The sequence below is a fragment of the Silurus meridionalis genome, chromosome 18 (assembly GCF_014805685.1).
Source record: "Silurus meridionalis isolate SWU-2019-XX chromosome 18, ASM1480568v1, whole genome shotgun sequence".
NCBI classification, from domain to species: Eukaryota; Metazoa; Chordata; class Actinopteri; order Siluriformes; family Siluridae; genus Silurus; species Silurus meridionalis.
Genome location: NC_060901.1, coordinates 24,133,379 through 24,153,466, shown reverse-complemented (window position 1 = coordinate 24,153,466; position 20,088 = coordinate 24,133,379). Strand labels below are relative to the sequence as shown.

The 20,088-nt window shown below is 39.4% G+C and overlaps 1 protein-coding gene across 1 annotated transcript in view; it reads left to right on the top strand.

Moving 5' to 3' along the window:
* usta (uronyl 2-sulfotransferase a) overlaps nt 1-20,088 on the top strand; it is a 72,018-nt gene that overhangs the window by 34,450 nt on the left and 17,480 nt on the right. Inside the window, exons 2-3 of the mRNA XM_046874365.1 lie at nt 5,824-5,867; nt 14,411-14,566. Coding sequence (XP_046730321.1) covers nt 5,824-5,867; nt 14,411-14,566 — 200 coding nt within the window. The remainder of the gene's footprint in view (nt 1-5,823; nt 5,868-14,410; nt 14,567-20,088) is intronic.

Here is a 20,088-nt window from a genome sequence, read left to right as displayed (position 1 = left end):
CTCTAGTCATTGGTCAATGCTCTCTACATGACACAGCTCCTATGAATGAACACACACACACACACATAGCCGAGGCGGAAAATGACAGGTCAGTTAAAAATAACTGTCGTTTTTTGCACTTACCAACACCAGCCGCCTAAACAGTGATGTTTGGCTTTCTGACCCAACTTCGAGTATTTTTGTCTCATCTCATCTCAAAGCCGTATTTAACCAAGTTACTAATTACATCATCTGAATTAAATATTGCAAAGCGGAAAGTATACGTCTGGGGAAATTCCTGCACTAATTGCAGCATTCTTAAGTGTAGCTGAAGCAAATCATTACTAGCTGTAAACAATTTTCACATTTCAACAGAATTTGGATACTTTTCTTCCATTGTTTCTTGAGTTCAACAAATTTTTATCGTCGTCTACCATTTTTGTACTTATATATGCACATATTTGCAATCCTAGCATGCTAAATGGTGCTCTGCTGTCCGTTATGAATCTGGCTGTAGCCGTTGTGCTTTGGGGCTTTAATCATGACTTATTGAAGTGCACATGATTTAAGTGGCCTCGAACAAACAAACCCTTCGGAATCTGCTTCGACCTGCCAGAAGAATCACTTTGCTTAGTATCATAGCTTTTATTATCCATCAAATTTTTGGCTTGGAAACAGCATCTACAGTAAAATCTGAGCGAGCTGAAGCTGTACAAGGTGCTAAGTGGCTTCTAGTGGGGGATGTGGAGAAAAAACAGGACTCCTGATGTCCTCTGGAATTATGGGTTGGTGATTTATCCGTCCATTGAGAAAGCCCTATGTTCTGGGAGGCGGTTTAGTGGACTAAAATCACAGAGATGGGCAAATCATCAATTCTCAGCCAGCCTTTAGAGCAAGCCAATGCTATAGTTGAAAAAAAGGACCTGGGAGGACCTGAGAGAACCTGGTGAGATGTAGCCATAATCCCTATTCCCTGGTATTGACTCTATACGTTTGTAAAATATGGAGTTAGTAGCTCAGTGGTTAAGGCATTAAACTTGTCACAAAGTTCAAATCCCAGCACCACAAAGTTGCCACTGCTGGGTCGTTGAGCAAGCCCCTCAAACTGCTCAGCTTTTAAGTCGCTCTGTCTAAGGGCGTCTACCAAATTTCCTAAATGTGATGTGTGAGGAGGTTTTATGTGATTCATATGTATGATGGACTTAAAGCCTGAACTTATGTTCCATTTTGCTTTCTGGATCTGCCTGATTGATCCTGATGTCTTGATGGATGAATTACTCTCATGGATGAAAATTCTCATTAATTGGAAATCACTTGGTGCTGCTAAACTTGGCCCCATGGACATAGACAGTACAAAAAACAGTCGTCTAGACATCACAATTTGGCCCTTGGCAAACTCGCTAAAATCCTTACGCTTGCCCAGTTTTTCTGCTTCTAACACCTGAGAATGTTCACTTACTGAGTAATATGTCCCACCCAATAACAGCTGCCATGATAAGGAGATAACCAGTTCACAGGTCATAATGTTATTCCTGATCAGTGTATAATGAATGGACATTCAGTGTCACACAGATGAGGACGGGTTCCCTTTTGAGCAGAGGTGTGAAGTAATCAAGTAGAAATACTTCGTTACTGTACTTAAGTAGATTTTTCTGGTATTAGTTCTTTACTTCACTGTTTATTATACTTTTTACTTTTACTCATTAAGTTTTTTACACAAATACTTTCTACTTCTTACATTTTCAAAATAGACTCGTTACTTTAGTTTGAATCTAATAATTTGGTGAATTTGTTTCTTCTCACTGCGCACCGTTTTTAGCCCATCAACCCGTTTCTTGTCATTCTGCGGCTTTTTTAATCCACTGGTGTATAGTTTCCTGGCTCTCACACACCACAGATGTAGACTAGATTAAGAAGCTAACAATTAGCAGGCAGAAGTCAGTAAGAAGTCTGGGGTTAACGTGGATGAGAGAGAGGGATTCAGTGATGTAAACATGAGAGCACAGACATTCCTGATCACCTGATTATGTAATCCGTATGAAAGTTAGAAGAGGTACAGTTGCTCCGGTATCACCTCATTAACTGTCCGTGTGGAAACATAGTAAAGGTTCCTTTTGGTGTTCTGATGATTTACGTAATTTAACCCACCATAATTACTTTAAAACATTTACAAAAGTTTGTCTTTATGCTCTATGTTGAGTTTGGTGTCACTAATAACAAACATACATATGAGTAAAGCATCCATATCTCTCCATGTCCATGTTGCTTAGAGTATTAAAAACAAAGTATGTATATATGGTACGTGAAGAATGTACATTTGCCAACTCTGCTTTTGAGATCCTTTCAGGTTTTTACCTCATGCCATCTCAGGGAGTTTTTTCTTCACTTACTGTCACCACTGGCTCAACTTATATGGACAAATTTATCAGTTTAAAACGTATATATTTTAATATATTGACCTTTGTAAAGCTGCTTTGTGACAGTGTCTGGTATTACAAAGCACTCCAAATTAAATAATATTTCATCAAAATGACACATTTGTTTAATTCAGAATTTTGGAACATTTCTTTTCTTTCTTTTCATTGCTATATTAAAAAAATAAAAGTAAATGGCGTTTTCACAGGAAAGTTCTGTCATGTGGGAAGAAGGATGAACTGAATTATGCTGAGTTTTAGTAGGTGTGTACATCCTGTGGAGTCTTTTTTCCAAATTGTAAGAAATAACCCATTGCGAGAGAAGGGTGGGTCTCAGAGGTGCAATAGTCACATGTTCACTATACAATCCAAAACAGGAAACGGTGGAATCTGTGCTATCAGATCTGGGCCATTTTTCATCAACTTAAGATACAAGTAGTGATTGATTTGATGGTGGTTTCTCAGGATTAGGCTTTTCTGAATTGCTGATGCTGAAACAGTAGACAGTTCATGTGATTAAACCAATCCAAAACATATTGTGCATATCCTCACCGACAAAACCCAGCACAGGATTTCCTGTAACTGGAAAGACGAGTTAGATAGTCCAGCTCTCAGGCCAAGTTTAGCTCTATGATGGGAAATTATAAGTTATTTAGAAAAATATTCATACAGCTGTTATTACTGGGTGGATTTTTTGAAATCTTGTGAAAAAAACTACGTTATAGCTGATGGTCTGTGCAGACGACTGCACTTGTCACCTGTTTAACTGCATGAAGTTTGTAGGTTTATGTGTGATCACTTTTATGCTGTTTTTATGCTGAATAAGTCACGTCACTGTGGGGATCAGATACATAAGTGGACTTGTTTCATCTAATGGAGGCTCAGTTATTACTGATTAAAGAGTCTCACCATAAAACACGAGGCCTGACAACACGCTTATCACACTGCTCTTGAGCGGTGTGTAGATCGATCAGTGAACAAATAATAGAGAATGGACATTCTGTGCCACCCGGATGAGGACTGGTTCCCTTTTGATTCTGGTTCCTATCAAGGTTTCTTCTTCATGCCGTCTCAGGAAGGTTTTTCTTTCCACAGTTGCCACTGGCTCACTGATTAGGGATCAACTTATAATTATAAGAAACAAACATAATTTTTTTTATACAACTTTATAATTGCTTTATCTCTGTAAAGCTGCTTTGAGACAATATCCATTATTAAAAGCGCACTACAAATAAAACTGAATTGAATTGAATGGTTTCTTAGTTGTTGTTTTATTGTTGATTATACACTGACATAAATCTTGAAATGCAATTTACTGCCCAATCCCAGGCCTAAACTGATCTCAGGAGCTGGAATCTAAGAAGAGGAGGGTAGTAGAGGATAATTTTTTTATTACAGGACTTATCCTGAAAACTCTCTTCATCATGTTTAAAAGACACTCAGACTTTTTAACGATAAATAAATGAAACAGTTTATATCGGAGCTCGAGCAGTGAACCAGGGAGTGAAATACGAATGAAACGCTCTGCATTTTAAGGCTTCATAGTTAAATTTAATGATGTGCTCTGTCCTAAAGACAAGTTATTTCCTTAGTGAGATAAATAACAGCCATCTGTTCTCCTCTCTCTCTCTCTCTCTCTCTCTCTCTCTCTCTCTCTCTCTAGGTATCTATCTCAATTTCTTTCTCCTTCCCTGTCTCTTCTTCCTATCTATCTATCTATCTATCTATCTATCTATCTATCTATCTATCTATCTATCTATCTATCTATCTATCTATCTATCTATCCATCCATCCATCCATCCATCCATCCATCCATCCATCCATCCATCCATCCATCTATCTATCCACACTGTAAAAATTTTCGTAGGTTTTATGGTGAAAAAATGCATCGTAAATAAGGTAAAAACCTTTAAATTATTAAACATGAAATTACTGTTTAATTAACAGTTAAATACTGTTAATGTAAACACAAGTAAACTTGCATTCACTTGTAAAAACTATTCCCTTCATGAGTTTACTAGTATTTTGCAGTCTACTTAACAGAGTGAATGAAAACAAATGAGTGAACTGAGACACAGAATCACTGGGGGAAAGAACAAGAAACAAAACCACTCACAGTTACAGCCTTCGACAAAATCAACTGGATGAAAACAGGATGATTAAACAAATCCAAAAACAGCATTACCAGCTTCATTTATTACAGTTTCACTTCGTTTCTGTCGAGTTTCTACAAAGCATTCTTTTGAGACGTAACAGTTTGACCTCACCGTTTTGGAGATCAGTGGTTGCTTTATTTCGGCTCTTGACTCTTTAATATTAGTTTTTCTCTGGCGGTTGGAATTGTGTTTATGAAGCACATTTGTTGTGACAAGAAGCATTAAAAGAAATTGCAATTTACTGATTTTGGTTGACTATGGATGGTGATATAAACTTAATAACCCTATCTTTGATTTTGTAGCAGGTATCTAATTAACATCATAATGTTCACGATGGAAACATTCTCCAGGGTAACAGGAAAAAGTATTACTAAGGATTTTATAAACATTTTACACACTAAAGCTTTAGAGCTACATAATCATTAAGACACACACACACAGACATCAAGAATCAACACATGAAACCCAAGAATAATGATTATTAATAAACGTTAATGCTACAATGCATGCTGGGTGCCAGAGTAGTACAAAACTCCCAACATGCATTGCAGCATGAATAAATGATCCAGTTGGATGTTCTTACTATTTTCTTTATTTGCTTTGTATCTCTCTATTTCTCTGTCTTTTAGCTTGAGAACAGTGTGAACATTATAAAGCAGTGTGACTGTTACAGCTCTGACTCTCAAAACTCACTGATACTTCACCACATCAACGATTCGATTTCCCCCTCTAACCCTCGATACGCATTCAGCACAGAGGTTAAAGTGAGATCAAAATAAATTGTCCATACTACTATAAATAATTAAACATGTACTGAATATTTAGCACTATCTGATCAATCTAATCTAGAAACCAACACATTGGAACATTTTCTTGACAGGACAGAGAGAAATATGAGATTTCCTAGTGATTTTTTTTCTGCAGGAAATAATGCAAACTGGTCTTTTAGGGCAAAAAAAACCCCAAAAAACATTCAGAAATATAGAAACTCCATGTTGCGTGATGTGTTATGGGTTCTGAAGAAGAAGAAGTGACTTGTCGCTTTACTCCTAACTGTTAGCATAATCTTTGGGTAAAAAAAAAAAGTCTCTCCCACTTACACACAATCTACTACACTTAATCTTTTTTTTTGGGACATGGTTCTTCCTGTGACTCCAATATGGGCTAAATATTAGAATATACTGCAGTATGCACACAGTTCTCCATTTTATATACTTTCATTAGCATTCTGATTTAATAAACATCTAATCCCCTGCTTTTCTTGCTCTTTTTAGGAGAATCTACATTTATGGACGATCACGGTCCCCCTGTCCCAAAGGTAAATCATTTTTTTTGCCTACAATTCTCATCTCATGTTGCTGAATCACCACAGTAAAACCACACAACTACACCCACACACATTTCTGTAAAGGAAATGAATCTTATTTAGGGCTTTCCAAAGAAAAAGGGTCATAGAATAAATGCAGGATAAATTATATGAGAGACTTGAATCTTGCGCGTGAAAAGCCAAAGGAAATGTTCTGCCTGATCAGCGTTAATGCTAACAGCCGATTGTTAATGGTAAAATTTATAATATTAATAATTTCCCCCATGGCTTTTATAGTACCTTACATTTTTTTGAGTTCAAAGTATCAAATATAGAGTGCTGCATCACAAACCGGAATCTCATACAGTTAGAACGAATGTCATTACTATAGCAAGAAACCAAATAAACACAATTTAACACATCTCGTTTCACTGTAGCCACAGCTGCACATCCGCATGTTCAGCATTTTTTCTGTACATCAAGTTTTTCTCTGGGGATTTGAAATAAAGGCAAATTGTGTGTTTTTGTGCAAATTCTACAGGAAAGAAAACACAAACGTCTAAATAGTTAATGAAAACGATTAACAACTGTTGATAACGATGTCGAGCTTTTCTGGAAATGTCCATCGTGTAAATGTCTTTTCAAGTGTTTCTATGACCAAATTTCTTTCTTTCTTTCTTTCTCCTCTGTCAGCTATTGTGGAATGCTAAAATATCCACACAAATATATTTGAGCTTGTGTTATTTGCTCTAGATGCGAATTGTAAGCTCTGACTAGCGCGCTTAGCATCGAGGAAGATGTTCTTTAAGCTATAGCGCTAATTGTGAAAGCTCAGTGCAGATTTCCATCACACAGTGGCGGGCCGTGCATTTGATACCTGGGCCTTCAGTGGAGACTTACCCGACTTAATCCACCTCTGAAAATGGGGATCTCCATACATGACATACAGAAATATAAAAAGACGTGAAAACATGCACACACACACACACACACACACACACACACACACTGAAGTGACCTCAGTGTAACTTTTTTGGGCAGATTGCATAAAAGTGGGATTGGAACCGGGCAGAATGTGGTTTGGGTTTTATTTCTTATTAAATCATGTTACATTCGTGTGCCAGCTAAAGTCCAGCACCACAAAGCACTGGCAAGCTAGCAACTTTGTGTGCATTCCAAAGAGTGTGTGCGTGTCTGTGTGTGTGTGTGTGTGTGTGTGTGTGTGTGTGTGTGTGTGTGTGTGTGTGTTGTGTCTTGTCTGTTTGGATCTCTGTGAAAGATTTGGGCTAAGTCAGTAAAACTATTAATCATTCTCTAAAGATGCTTAGACAAATTAGTTCAACTCAGTTTTGTAAATACTAAAAGTTGTTTGGAGAAAAGCGGCAAAGGCAAATTCGAAGAAGAGACGAGAGACAGACAAACGTTTCTGTGATTGAGATTCACTCGAGCGTGTTGAACTCATGCAGGTTCACAAGCCACAGCCCTAGACAAAGAACAGCTTGTGTTTACAAGTGCTTCATAAATAGCAGAAGAGGAGAAGATATATATATATAAAAAAATTTGTACAGGATGTAATACTGCTGATTTTAGATTCTGATTAGCCAGAAGGTGTGTGTTTTGAGATTCTATTTAATCAGATGGTGTGAATTTGAGATTGTAATTGATCAAAAGGCTTTGATTCTAGAATCTGATTGGTCAGTAGAGGCTGATTCTAGAATGTGAGTAGGCACTAGATAATGATTCATGACTCCAATTGGTCAGAACCGTTTGATCCTAGATTTTGATTGGTCTATATATATGATTCTAGATTCTAGAATCTGATTTGTTAGTTGATGATTCTAGAATTGGATTAGTCAATAGATGTTGGCTTCAGATTCTGATTCGTTAATATATGCAGATTCCGGGTAGTTCTTACTTTCTGGTGTTTTGTATTGTTTTTTAACAATATTATTTTAACAATACTCTTGATATCACTCACCAAATGAGTGATATCAAGAGTATTGTTAAAAATAATATTGGCGGTTTTCCTTGCCACGGTCGACCCAGGCTGCTCACCACACAATTCATTAATACACATTAATTATTTAATACACATAATTCACTTATATTACATTTTATTTTAGATCAAAAAATATTTGTTCTATAATTCTAATGTTCTGTAAAGCTGCTTTGAGACAATGTCCACTGTGAAAAGTACTATAGAAATCAACCTGAACTTGATTCTAGATTCTGATTGTACTGAAGGTGTGTGTTTCAAGATTCTAATTAGTCAGAAGTTATAGATTCGAGATTCTGATCATTAAAGTGAAAAAATAAAACTTTTATTTTAGAGTTTTTTCCGTCAGTATATGTTGATTCTAGATTCCGTATGGTCATGATGCTTTGATTTTAGATTTTGATTGGACAGTCGATGCAGGTTCTAGAATCCGAATTGTCAGTTGATGTTCATTCTAAAATCTGATTAGTTAATACATGCCTAAATGGTTTTAGATTCTGATCTGAAGCTGTTGATTTTAGATTATTTGTCATAAGGTGTGTGTTTCCAGATTCTCATTAGTCAGAAGGTGTGGATTCCAGATCCTTCTTCTTCTTCTTTTGGCTGCTCCAGTCTTCAGTGTAAGTGGTTTGTGGCAGTCAGAGGATTTTTATAGGAAATCTCAGAGGGTTTTGAATTTCTGATGAAAGATTTATTTGTGTTTTTCATTTCAAGAGTTAGGAAGTAAAAGGGAGCAGCAATTGATCTGATTTTTATGGAAGTTGCAAAATATCAAGTATACCCAAATTAATGGCATGAGTAATGAACAAGAAATTTTGACAGATTGCCATGTGTTGTTATAGGGAAATAATCACAGTGAGGTTTACTGTGTTGTAGATGTGCTGAAAAGCACAACAATTCCATGGAATGCTTATTTATCACAGTGTGGTGGTGGTTTCTCATTAAATCTTGTTACAGGAGAACTGGAAGTTATTTTCATGTCTCTTAATGTTTTCGAATACATTTCACCATTTTACTACCCAACACTGAGAAAACACAAAGTCTTCAAAACATTTTTTTTTTGGTGACTATAAAAGAGCATTTTTCGGAAATTGATTTTTTTCTTAAGTATTTTTTTTCTTTTTTTCAACATGACTCAAGCTGAGTTACAGCCGTGGTTTCAACTTTACTTTTAATTTAATCTAATGTGCCTGTGCTTTGAAATGTCACCCAGACTTGTATTCAAGCAGGAATAATGACAGAGCAGGACTGATTAGACAGGGTCAGACTCAACCACATCAGACAGTAATGGCCCATGAAACAGCATCGTAGGATCCCCACGGCATCTTTCCAGTGTTGTCTTTTTACAGCTAGTTAATGGCAGTTTTAAGGAAAATGTTTTACATTTGCTGCACCTTATCCAGAGCTACTTACATTTATCTCCTTTGTACAACTGAGCAGCTATGGGGTTAAGGGGCTTGCTCAGGGGACCAGAAAAAGCAGCTTGATGTGGGTGGGATTTGAACTTACAACCTTCAGCTCCAAAGTCCAATACCACTAGGCTACCACCTCCTTTGGTTTAGTTGTCCACTTTTTCTGTGTTAAATAATGTCATTTTCATTTACCGTATTTTTCGGATTATAAGCCGCTACTTTTTTCCTACGTTTTGAACCCTGCGGCTTAAACAACGATGCGGCTTATTTATCAATTGGACTTCAAGCCGAAAAAATGAGCGACATAACATTAGACCAATTACATTTCTGAACGGAAACGAAAAAACGCACTTCACCTGTGTTCTGAGCTGCACGGCATCGGGAGAAAAAACATTTTTTTAAACGCATTACGATGCCAAAAGATAAACTCCAGAGAGAAATAGTTGTGAAAGGAAGAAGGAAGACGGTGAACAATGACTTTCTTGGTCTGCTACTGTTTAGATACAAGCCGCGTTGAGTCTGGGTGAAGGGAGAGCTCGCTAACTCCAGTTACAACAGAAATCATATAAGCACAGACAGGTTTCCAAAACTCGTGCTTTTTTATTTTTCTTGGCAACAGCGTTACGAGTTAGTCAAAGAAACTTAGAAATTAGTAATACCGGAAGAATGCAGTAATACCAGAAAATGCAGTGGCATGCTATTCCCAAAATACCGCTATGTTCTTAAAGGAAGCGCAACATATTTCACCTGTTACACAGTGTGTAACGTGTCTTTTGTTAAAGCCTGTGTAAAGTACATTAGTGTAGACAGGCTTATAAACAGGTGCGGCTTATTTATGTTCAAAATAAAAATATTTGTAAAATTCAGTGGGTGCGGCTTATATAAGGGTGCACTTTATAGTCCAGAAATTACGGTATTCATTTTTGCCACTGGCAGTTTAGTGAATCTGCTTATTATTATGTACTTTTTGTATCATATAAGTGTTCAAATGTTATGTAGACTACAAGTGTCATGATTGGACGATTTGCATCACATGGCAGCGTAACACAATCAGAGGAAATTGCTATCCACCCTCTTTCATATAACTGATCTCATTGGCTAGTGTTGCACTGATTGACAGGTGAGAAGGAGAGAATGCACCTCCCATTCTGAAAGCATGGACAGCTGTGATTTGATTGGGGTGAGAGTTCTCCTGGCTTGAGGGCTGTTCATTTAGCATCACTGCTCGACCCAAGCTGGAGATTTAATGGAACACTTACATGTACTGAGTTTTACATAGTAAAGGGAGAAAAGACACACTTGACGACATGGCCCGGGTGGTGTTTTTTAACTCAGTAAACAAATTTCCATCTCAGACTGTTATTAGCATAACTGCTGTTACTGCACTGCTGCAATGTAGACTTGCATTTACACATGTGGCACTCAGACATACACACACCCCCCAGCACACATGCTTAAGCCCAGACCACACACACACACAAACACATACACAAACGTTAATCACATGCTCTGCTCAGCCTAAGGCATGTTGTTTCTGTTAACTCTGGCATTGTGTGTCAGTGTCCTCCTCAGCCAATCCTGCATTAAATAAAACCAAGAAAATGGGTTAAAGAATCACGGCTGCAGGAGAACCTGCTCCCTTTCCTAAACAAACAAACCATGCTTACAGGTTACAGGCCTTACACACTCTGCATACACACACACACACACACACACACCAGGATTTTCACACATCAAGAATTTTTAGGCTGTGTAAAGTATTTACATTCCACAAATGTCTTCTGTGAAAAGAAACACTTCAAGCTTTAAGCTAATGTCAGAACTGACAAGAAAACCTACTAATGACAAGAAAGTAGATGTTTGATGTTTCATTAGTCTGAGACTAATGTTGAATGTTTTGGAAAGAAAGATGAGACCCCCCACACACACACACACACACACACACACACACACACAAATTCTATTATTTGTTAAGCTTTTGGTTTCAATTCAATTCAATTCAATTCAATTCATTTTTATTTGTATTGCGCTTTTAACAATGAACATTGTCTCAAAGCAGCATTACACAGATAATGTGGTGATAAAAAATGTTTATGTTTTTTAAAAGAGTAAGTTTGTCCCTGACAATAGTCCTACCAAGTCGATAACGTGGTGAAATACGGCTAATCTGCTATACCGGTAATGTGTACAATATGAGGTAATGGTCTGTGACGTCATCACTCTGAGGTAAAATATCTATATCAGTGACGTCTGCTCCGTGGAATTAAAATGATGAGTTGGTCTGGTGATGTTTTGTTTAACCCCAAAAGAGTTCAATAAGTCCACAAATGATAGTCCTAGGGCATCGTTTTCATCATCTACATGAATATTTAAATCTCTTACACGCACTTTATCAAAATTGATCCAGAGGTCTGAAAGAAAACGAGCAAACTCTTGAAGAAAATCAGCGTAGTGCCCTGGGGGGGTCTGTACACAGTGGCCAGAGCGAAAGATAGTAGGGGTTTCCTACGTATGTCTGAAAATACAACTTTAAGAACGAGCAGTTCAAATAATTTAAACCTGAATCCTAATCTGTGAATAACATTATGAAGGACACTCTAAATGGTTACTACACCACCCCCACGACCAGTCTGACGGGGCTCATGGGGTAGACTCGTTTAGACTCATAAAATCATTCGGTTTAATCCAGGTCTCGGTGAGACATCGAGATTATTATCTGTGATCATCTCACATACAATGAGTGCTTTGGGTGCAAGTGATCTAATGTTTAAAAGACCAAACTTTAGAACGTTTTTGTGTTTGCTTATCTGACAGTCGTGATTCCGAAGGAGAAGAACAGTAAGAGTGTAGTGGAGGTGAAGAGAGTTTCTGATAGAGTGATTTACGTGAAGCTGGAAGTTAAAGGGGTGATGATAAATGTCATCAGTGCCTATGCTCCACAAATGGGTAGTGAGATGGAGGAGAAGGAAAAATTGTATGTTGTATACTGCCTCAACTATATATGGTTGAAATGACAATAAAAAGCTTCTTGACTTGAGATGGATGAAGTGGTGGAGAGTTAACCTCGGAAAGAAAGGTTGGTAATTGGGGAAGACTTCAATTGGAATGTTGGTAAAGGGAACAGCGGTGATAATGAGGGGATGGGAAGGCATGGCTTTAAGGAGCGGAATGTGTAAGGGCAGATAGGAGTAGATTTTGCTAGCGTACAAGGAGATGCAGCAGCAGGTAAAGAGGGATGTGGTGAAAGCAAAGAAAAAGGCATATGAGGAGCTGTATGAGAAGTTGGACATGAAGGGAGGAGAAAAGGATTTGTACCGATTGGCCAGGCAGAGGGACCGAGCTGGGATGGATGTGCTGCAAGTTAGAGCAATAAAGGATGGAGATAGAAATGTGTTGACTAGTGAGGAGAGTGTGTTAAGAAGATGGAGCGAGTATTTTGAGCAGCTGATGAATGAGGAAAAAGAGAGATAGAAGGTTGGATGATGTGGAGATGGTGAAGCAGGAAGTGGATAGGATTAGTGATAAGGAAAGTGAGCACAGCTATTTAGAGGATGAAAAGTGGAAGTCGATTGGACCAGATAAAGCGTGGAGATGTTTAGGAGAGATGGCAGTGGAGTTTTTAACCAGACAGACTGGTTCAAGGTTAAGGTTGTCTTTGAGCCTTTTCCTGTTTGCAGTGGTGATGGACAGGTTGATAGACAAGGTCAGACAGGAGTCTCTGGGGACTATGATGTTTGATATTGTGATTTATACTCCTCCTGCTACCTACTCTCACCATAAATCACAATACTATTCGCATCATAAATATCAAGAGCCTGGAGAGGTGGAGGTCTGAGCTGGAGAGAAGGGGAATGAAGGTCAGTAGGAGTAAGACAGAGTACATGTGTGTGAATGAGAGGGAGGGTAGTGGAGTGGTGCGGTTGCAGGGAGAAGAGATGGAGCAGGTGGAGGAGTTCAGGTACCTGGGGGTTAACAGGGCAAAGTAATGGAGAGTGTGTTAGAGAAGTGAAGAAAAGTGTGGGTGGAGAAGAGTGACAGCAGGAGTGATTTGTGATAGTAGGGCATCTGCGAGAGTAAAAGTTTATAGGGAAAGTTTATAGGACTGTGGTGACACCTGAGATGTTTTATGGTTTAGAAACAGTGGCACTGAGTAAAAGACAGAAGGTGGAGCTGGAGGTAGCAGAGCTGAAGATGTTGAGATGTTTATTGGGAGTGACGAGGATGTACAGGATTAGAAATGAGTTTATTAGTGTGACGGCGCATGTAGGACGTTTTGGAGACAAGGTGAGGGAGGTGTGATTGAGATGTTTGGACATGTGCAGAGGAGGGACATGTGGTATATTAGTAGGAGGATGCTGAGGATGGAGCTACCAGGAAGGAGGAAAAGAGGAAGACCAAAGAGGAGGTTTATGGATGTGGTGAGGGAAGACATGCAGGTAGTTGGTAGATGTAGAGGACAGGGGGGTATGGAGACGGATGATCCGCTGTGACGACCCCTAATGGGAGCTGCCAAAAGAAGAAGAAGAATTGTCTAGATGTTTTTGATTTCCCACAAGACGACGTTAAATTGTGACCAGGAGCGTGGCAGCGTTGTGCTGACGTTTATTTTATATTTTCTGTGTCGCTGTTGTGCTAAATTACTGCTGACACGAATTACATCAGAATTCCAGCTAAAATTGCTCTCAGCAATTGCTGTGCGAAAACAAAAGTCAGGGCTAGACTCTAAACATTCAGTTTTTGGGCTTTGATTGATTAGCCTTGGCGGGGTGAGACCCCTAGAGAGGGAAGTGGCGGAAACAGGAGAGAACAGGGTTAGACTGAAAGAAGCAGAGGGAGCGAGGGAATGAACACACCAGCTGGATGAGGACAAGGTACTCTGTGTGTGTGTGTGTGTGTGTGTGTGTGTGTGTGTGTGTGTGTGTGTGTGTGTGTGTTAGAGGTTTTCTTAGCCCTAATTGATATTCTAGGAGGGTGCGCAGTGCCTCTGGACTAGAGGCAAACACAGACACACCCACACACACCCACACACACACACTACTTGCCTGGACAAACACACGTGTGTGTGTATTATATTTTATTTGTTACCTACTAATGCTTCTGTTTAACGTGTGTGTGTGTGTGTGTGTGTGTGTGTGTGTGTGTTTCAGGTGCTGCCATTTCCCAGTCAGGTGATCTATAATCGAGTAGGCAAGTGTGGCAGTCGCACTGTGGTGTTGCTCCTCAGGATTCTGGCTGAGAAACACCAGTTTAATCTGGTGTCCTCCGACATCCATAACAAAACCAGGCTCACCAAGCTTGAGCAGGTCAGTGTGTATAAAAAGATAAAACACCCCCCACTCTCCCCCTCGTATATATTTTTTTTTAAATCAGGAAATCTTACTATCTGAGGGAAATGTTTTGGTTGTATGAAAGTTTTTCTGCTATAATGAAACGTTTCGATGTGTAAGCATTTCTCTTGTGGGGAAACATCTTTATAAGAAAACATTTCTTGTTTTTTTATTTTATTTTAGAAAACGTCATTTGTACAATCTTTTAAACTTAGCCATTAGGGTTGCACAAGCCAGTGCACTCTTAGTGCCGGTCCCAAGCCCGGATAAATGAGGAGGGTTGCGTTAGGAAGAACATCCAGCGTAAAAACGTGCCAAATCGAACATGCGGATCAAGAGAGTGCAGGCAGGGTGGAGTGAGTGGAGAAGAGTGATAGCAGGAGTGATTTGTGATAGAAGAGTATCTGTGAGAGTGAAAGGGGAAAGTTTATAGGACTGTGGTGAGACCTGTGATGTTGTCTGGTTTAGAGACAGTGGCATTGAGTAAAAGACAGGAGGTGGAGCTGGAGGTAGCAGAGCTGAAGATGTTGAGGTTTTCGTTGGGAGTGACGACGATGGACAGGATTAGAAATGAGTTTATTAGAGGGACAGCGCATGTAGGATGTTTTGGAGACAAGGTGAGGGAGGTGAGATTGAGATGGTTTGGACATGTGCAGAGGAGAAACATGCGGTATATCAGTAGGAGAATGCTGAGGATGGAACCATCAGGAAGGAGAAAAAGAGGAAGACCAAGGAGGAGGTTTATGGATGTGGTGAGGGAAGACATGCAGGGAGTTGGTGTGAAAGAGGCAGATGTAGAGGACAGGGGGGGGTATGGAGACAGATGATCCGCTGTGGCGCCCCCTAATGGGAGAAGCAGAAAAAAGAAGAAGAAGTCATTTCTACAATCTTTTACAGAAAATGTTTTGATTGAATTGTGAGGAAACGTTTTGTTTTATGAAACAGGTTTGTTTTTTCACAATTCTTCTATACGTCTTACAGAATTAGTTTGATGGTGTTGGATTGTTTCCTGTTTTTCTTGGGTTTTTTGTTGAATTTTTGATTAAATGAATTATATGAATAAAATGAATGAAAGTTGTTCAACCACAGAACAGGTCTCAGTAAAGCACACACACACACACACACACACACACACACACACACACACACACACACACTTGAAAAGAATAAGAAAACATTGTTTCACTCATTTTGGAAGGAACTCAAGCGTTGCACTGAGATGAACAGTGTGTGTGTGCTCAGGCACGATATGTCTCATGAAATGTTTTAATGAAATTTATCCCAAGCTCCTGCTGTCAGGTGGAACAGGGGAGAGAGGGAGAGAAGGAGAAATGGAAAGAGAGATTTTCTAAGGGAGGGAGAGACAGAGCCATTTTCATCAAGGAGGTTTACTCATACCCCTGCAGGTGACTGTATTGTTTCAAGAGGAAATGATATATGGACAAATGTTTGTAGACACCAGACTATGAGCTGTCAAAATCAAATAAAAAGAAATGGTTATTTTGTGATGAAATTGGTGATGAATCGCTTTTTTGTCCTACAGCTTCAATGCATAAAATGTTGCAGATACAATTGAATTGTGATCATAATGATGACAAAAGATACCTGATCATAAGATTAATTTGTGATTTCTGAAGACCTTATTCCACGTTTAGTTCCCATTTGCCTCCACTCCTCTTGGAAGATGTTCCACTAGATTCTGGAGTGTGGAAACAGTTTGGGGAAGAACCACATGGCTGGAAAAGTCAGGTGTTCCAATAGTTTTGCCAGTGTAGTGGATGTGAAGGTGTGTGTTATCACTCATCCCTCCATCCTTTACCACTGATCTACTCATCCCTCCATCCTCTATCACTATAACATACTCCCTCCATCCTCTACCAATGATCTACTCATCCCTCCATTCTCTATCACTACAACATACTCCCTCCATCCTCTACCACTGATCGACTCATCCCTCCATTCTCTATCACTACAACATACTCCCTCCATCCTCTACCACTGATCGACTCATCCCTCCATTCTCTATCACTACAACATACTCCCTCCATCCTCTACCACTGATCGACTCATCCCTCCATTCTCTATCACTACAACATACTCCTCCATCCTCTACCACTGATCGACTCATCCCTCCATTCTCTATCACTACAACATACTCCTCCATCCTCTACCACTGATCTACTCATCCTCCATCCTCTATCACTACAACACACTCCCCATCCTCTACCACTACTCTACCTCTACTCGTCACTGCCCACTGATCTCTCCATTCTCTACCACTGGAGCAGTTCTATGACTGCTCTACTCATCTCTCCATCCTCTATCACTGCAAGACACTCCCCATCCTTTACCACTGATCTGCCCATTTTCTACCAGTGCTCTATCCATCCCTCCATTATTTTTCACCGCTGTACTCTTCCCTCCAACATCTACCACTACTCTACTTATCCCTCCATCTTTTATCACTGCAACACACTCCATCCATCCTCTACTCAGCCCTCCCTTCATTACCACTGACTCATTGCTTCCTTCCTTCTCTTCACTGCTCTATTAATCCTCTATCCTCTATCACTTCTCCAATCATCTCTTCATCTTTTATCACTGCTCTATTTATCCCTCTATGCTCTACCACTGCTCTACTCATCCATCCGCTACCACTGCTCTACTTATCCCTTCATTCTCTACCACGCTTCTATTCATCCCTCTGTCCTCTACTACTGTTCTACTCATCCCTCCACTTTCTACCACTGCTTTATTTATCTCTTCATCCTCTACCACTGCGACACACTCCCTTAATACTTTACTGCTGCTCTACTCATACCCCCATCCTCTACCACAACTCCACTTATCCCTCCATCCTCTTTCACTCCGCTGCTGGACCCACAGTCTCTCAGGGTACAAGGAAGATATGATTCAAGACTTTTTCTGTTCAGACAAACAGACAAACTTCCACTTAATGTCCAAGCAACTGCGTCACATGCAGTCTTCAATTAGCACTTTTATTTAAAAAAAAAAACAAAAAGCAAAATACACTTTGCTTTTCTCACTAATTTTCAGAAACCTTGGTCTAAATAAAATCTTCTGCCGAACGCCACGAATATAATTGTAATAGTCTTCAATGTGGAAACAATTATCAGACAGGCCAGGAGTTAATATTTTACCATCAGACCAACAAATCTGTGGGAAATTACATCTGGACCTGAGATCCATCAAATATGTAAAGCTGTTTCAGCCTGTATCGTGTGAAGAGAAGCAGCGGATTTTGTAACACCGAGCTGTTTTTAAGGTCTTGCTTCCTCATTGACCATCAGTCATGGAATTACAGTATTTCTTGTCTCGGCATTACACACACCTCTGGGCTTCATTGTTGTTGTAAGCGCTTAATTGTGTTTGAATGCGTGTAAATAAATTATGAACATCAGACTGGCTTTGACCAGTGAACTTTTGCCTGGACCTTTTGAACCACTGAGAGTTACTTAACCACAGCTTTCAAACATACCTTTCTGTTCTCTTCTAGAAAATTGAGCAATATGATCCTTCTACCAACCAGCATTTCACATCTTACTGTTTCTCTCACTTGTTCTCTCTCTCTCTCTCTCTCTCTCTCTCTCTCTCTCTCTCTCTCTCTCTCTGTCTATCTTGAGGAGCCCCACAGAGTTCAGGTCTGGAGACATACGTGGCCACACCATCACATTCATCTTCAGCAATGCAGTTGTCATTATTATGTTGAAAAAACTGCTGTTCGGCCCAACTTCTAATGGAAGGGCATCATTTTCTACTATATTATCTCTCAGTACATGTTGAAATTCATGTTTCCCTCAATGAACCGCAGCTCCCCAGTACCAGCAGCACTCATGCAGCCCCCGACCATTATGCTGCCACCACCATGCTGGACTGTAGGCAAGACACAATTTTCTTGGTACTTCTCACCAGTACATCGCCACACATGCTGGACACCGTCTGAGCCAAACAAGTTTATCTTAGTCTCATCAGACCACAGGACATGATTACAGTAATTCTTATGCACCTAACACACAGCACGAGGATTCAACTTCTTTGACGGACCCTTCTGAGGTCTGGAACCAGTCTTGTAAACCTCTGTATGACCCTGACCACTGTACTGTAACTCAGTTTCTGGATGTTACTGATCTTCTTACAGTCTCTGCATCTTTGTGGAGAGAAACAATTCTAATTATCATATCGTCAGAGATTCTTTAACATGAGGTGCCGTTTTAAACATCCAGTGTTCAGTTTGAGAGAATTGTTCTCTCATTTTAATTGCTCTAATAGAAGATACACAAATTTGTATGGTCCTGTCCAGCAGACAAAAACAAGAACATGATGAACAGGACGAGTGGCTTTGCATAGTTATACGACATACAACCATGTTGAAGGTAATGGAGCGGCCAGTATATCTCCACTTAGGGTGTACTCAATTTTGTTGCCAGCTATTTAGACATTAATGGATGTATGTTGAATTATTTTTGGAGGACAGTAAATCTGTATTGCTATACAAAATTTATATTGACTACTCTAAAATATATCCGAGTGTCATTCCTATAGTATTGTCCCTGAATAAGATATATATATATATAAGTAGCGGAGTAACCACAGGTGTACAGGAAATGACTTGCAGATGTTACTACCTGTGGCTACAGAGTTTGTTTGTACGATTGGGTGGGGTGTTTAAGAACGAGAGAGAGTAGGACTGAGTAGGACAGAGAGAGAGAGAGAGAGAGAGAGAGAGAGAGAGAGAGAGAGAGAGAGAGAGATTGAACCCTGTTCATTAACTACTCTTATAATACTTAATACAACCACACACTGTGTAAATGTGTGTTTGTTTTGCATTGGTCACATAATCTTACAAGAACCACATGCTATGACTTGTAGTATTGTTCCCTCAGTGGTTAATATATAGGATTTTGAATCAGAAGCTTATGATTTCAAAACCCATCACCACTTGGGTGCTACTTTTGGGCCCTTGAGGAAGGCCCTTAACCTTTGAATAAATAAGATATTTGAAATATGCCCTCTGGATAAGGGCATCTGCTAAATGCCATATGTGTGTGTGTGTGTGTGTGAAATAAATTCTAAATGTAATTATTTAGAAAATCACTATCAGAGTTTCCTGAGTGGTTTGATTGAGCTGTTTCAGTCTTTGTATCAATTATAATATCAAAGGAATGTGTGATTTGCATATGTATTAAACCATATGCTTTTAATCCATGACACGGATTAAGTAATGGTGTATAAAAGGATGTTACTTGAGTTTTTTTTACAAGAAATGTCCCTTTTGATTCGAGTTGAAGGGACTGATGGCGTCTTTTACGGCATCTAAATGGATCCGTCATGCTGCTAAATGCTTCATGATGTGTAATGTAATGTGTGTTTGTGTTGGAAGCTGAGTTGGACGTTAGCGCTGCTCAGTTTGTAGCCTGTGTGTTTGTTCAAAAAATCATAAATGCCAGGCTGAATTAAAAAAAAACCCAAAACAACCA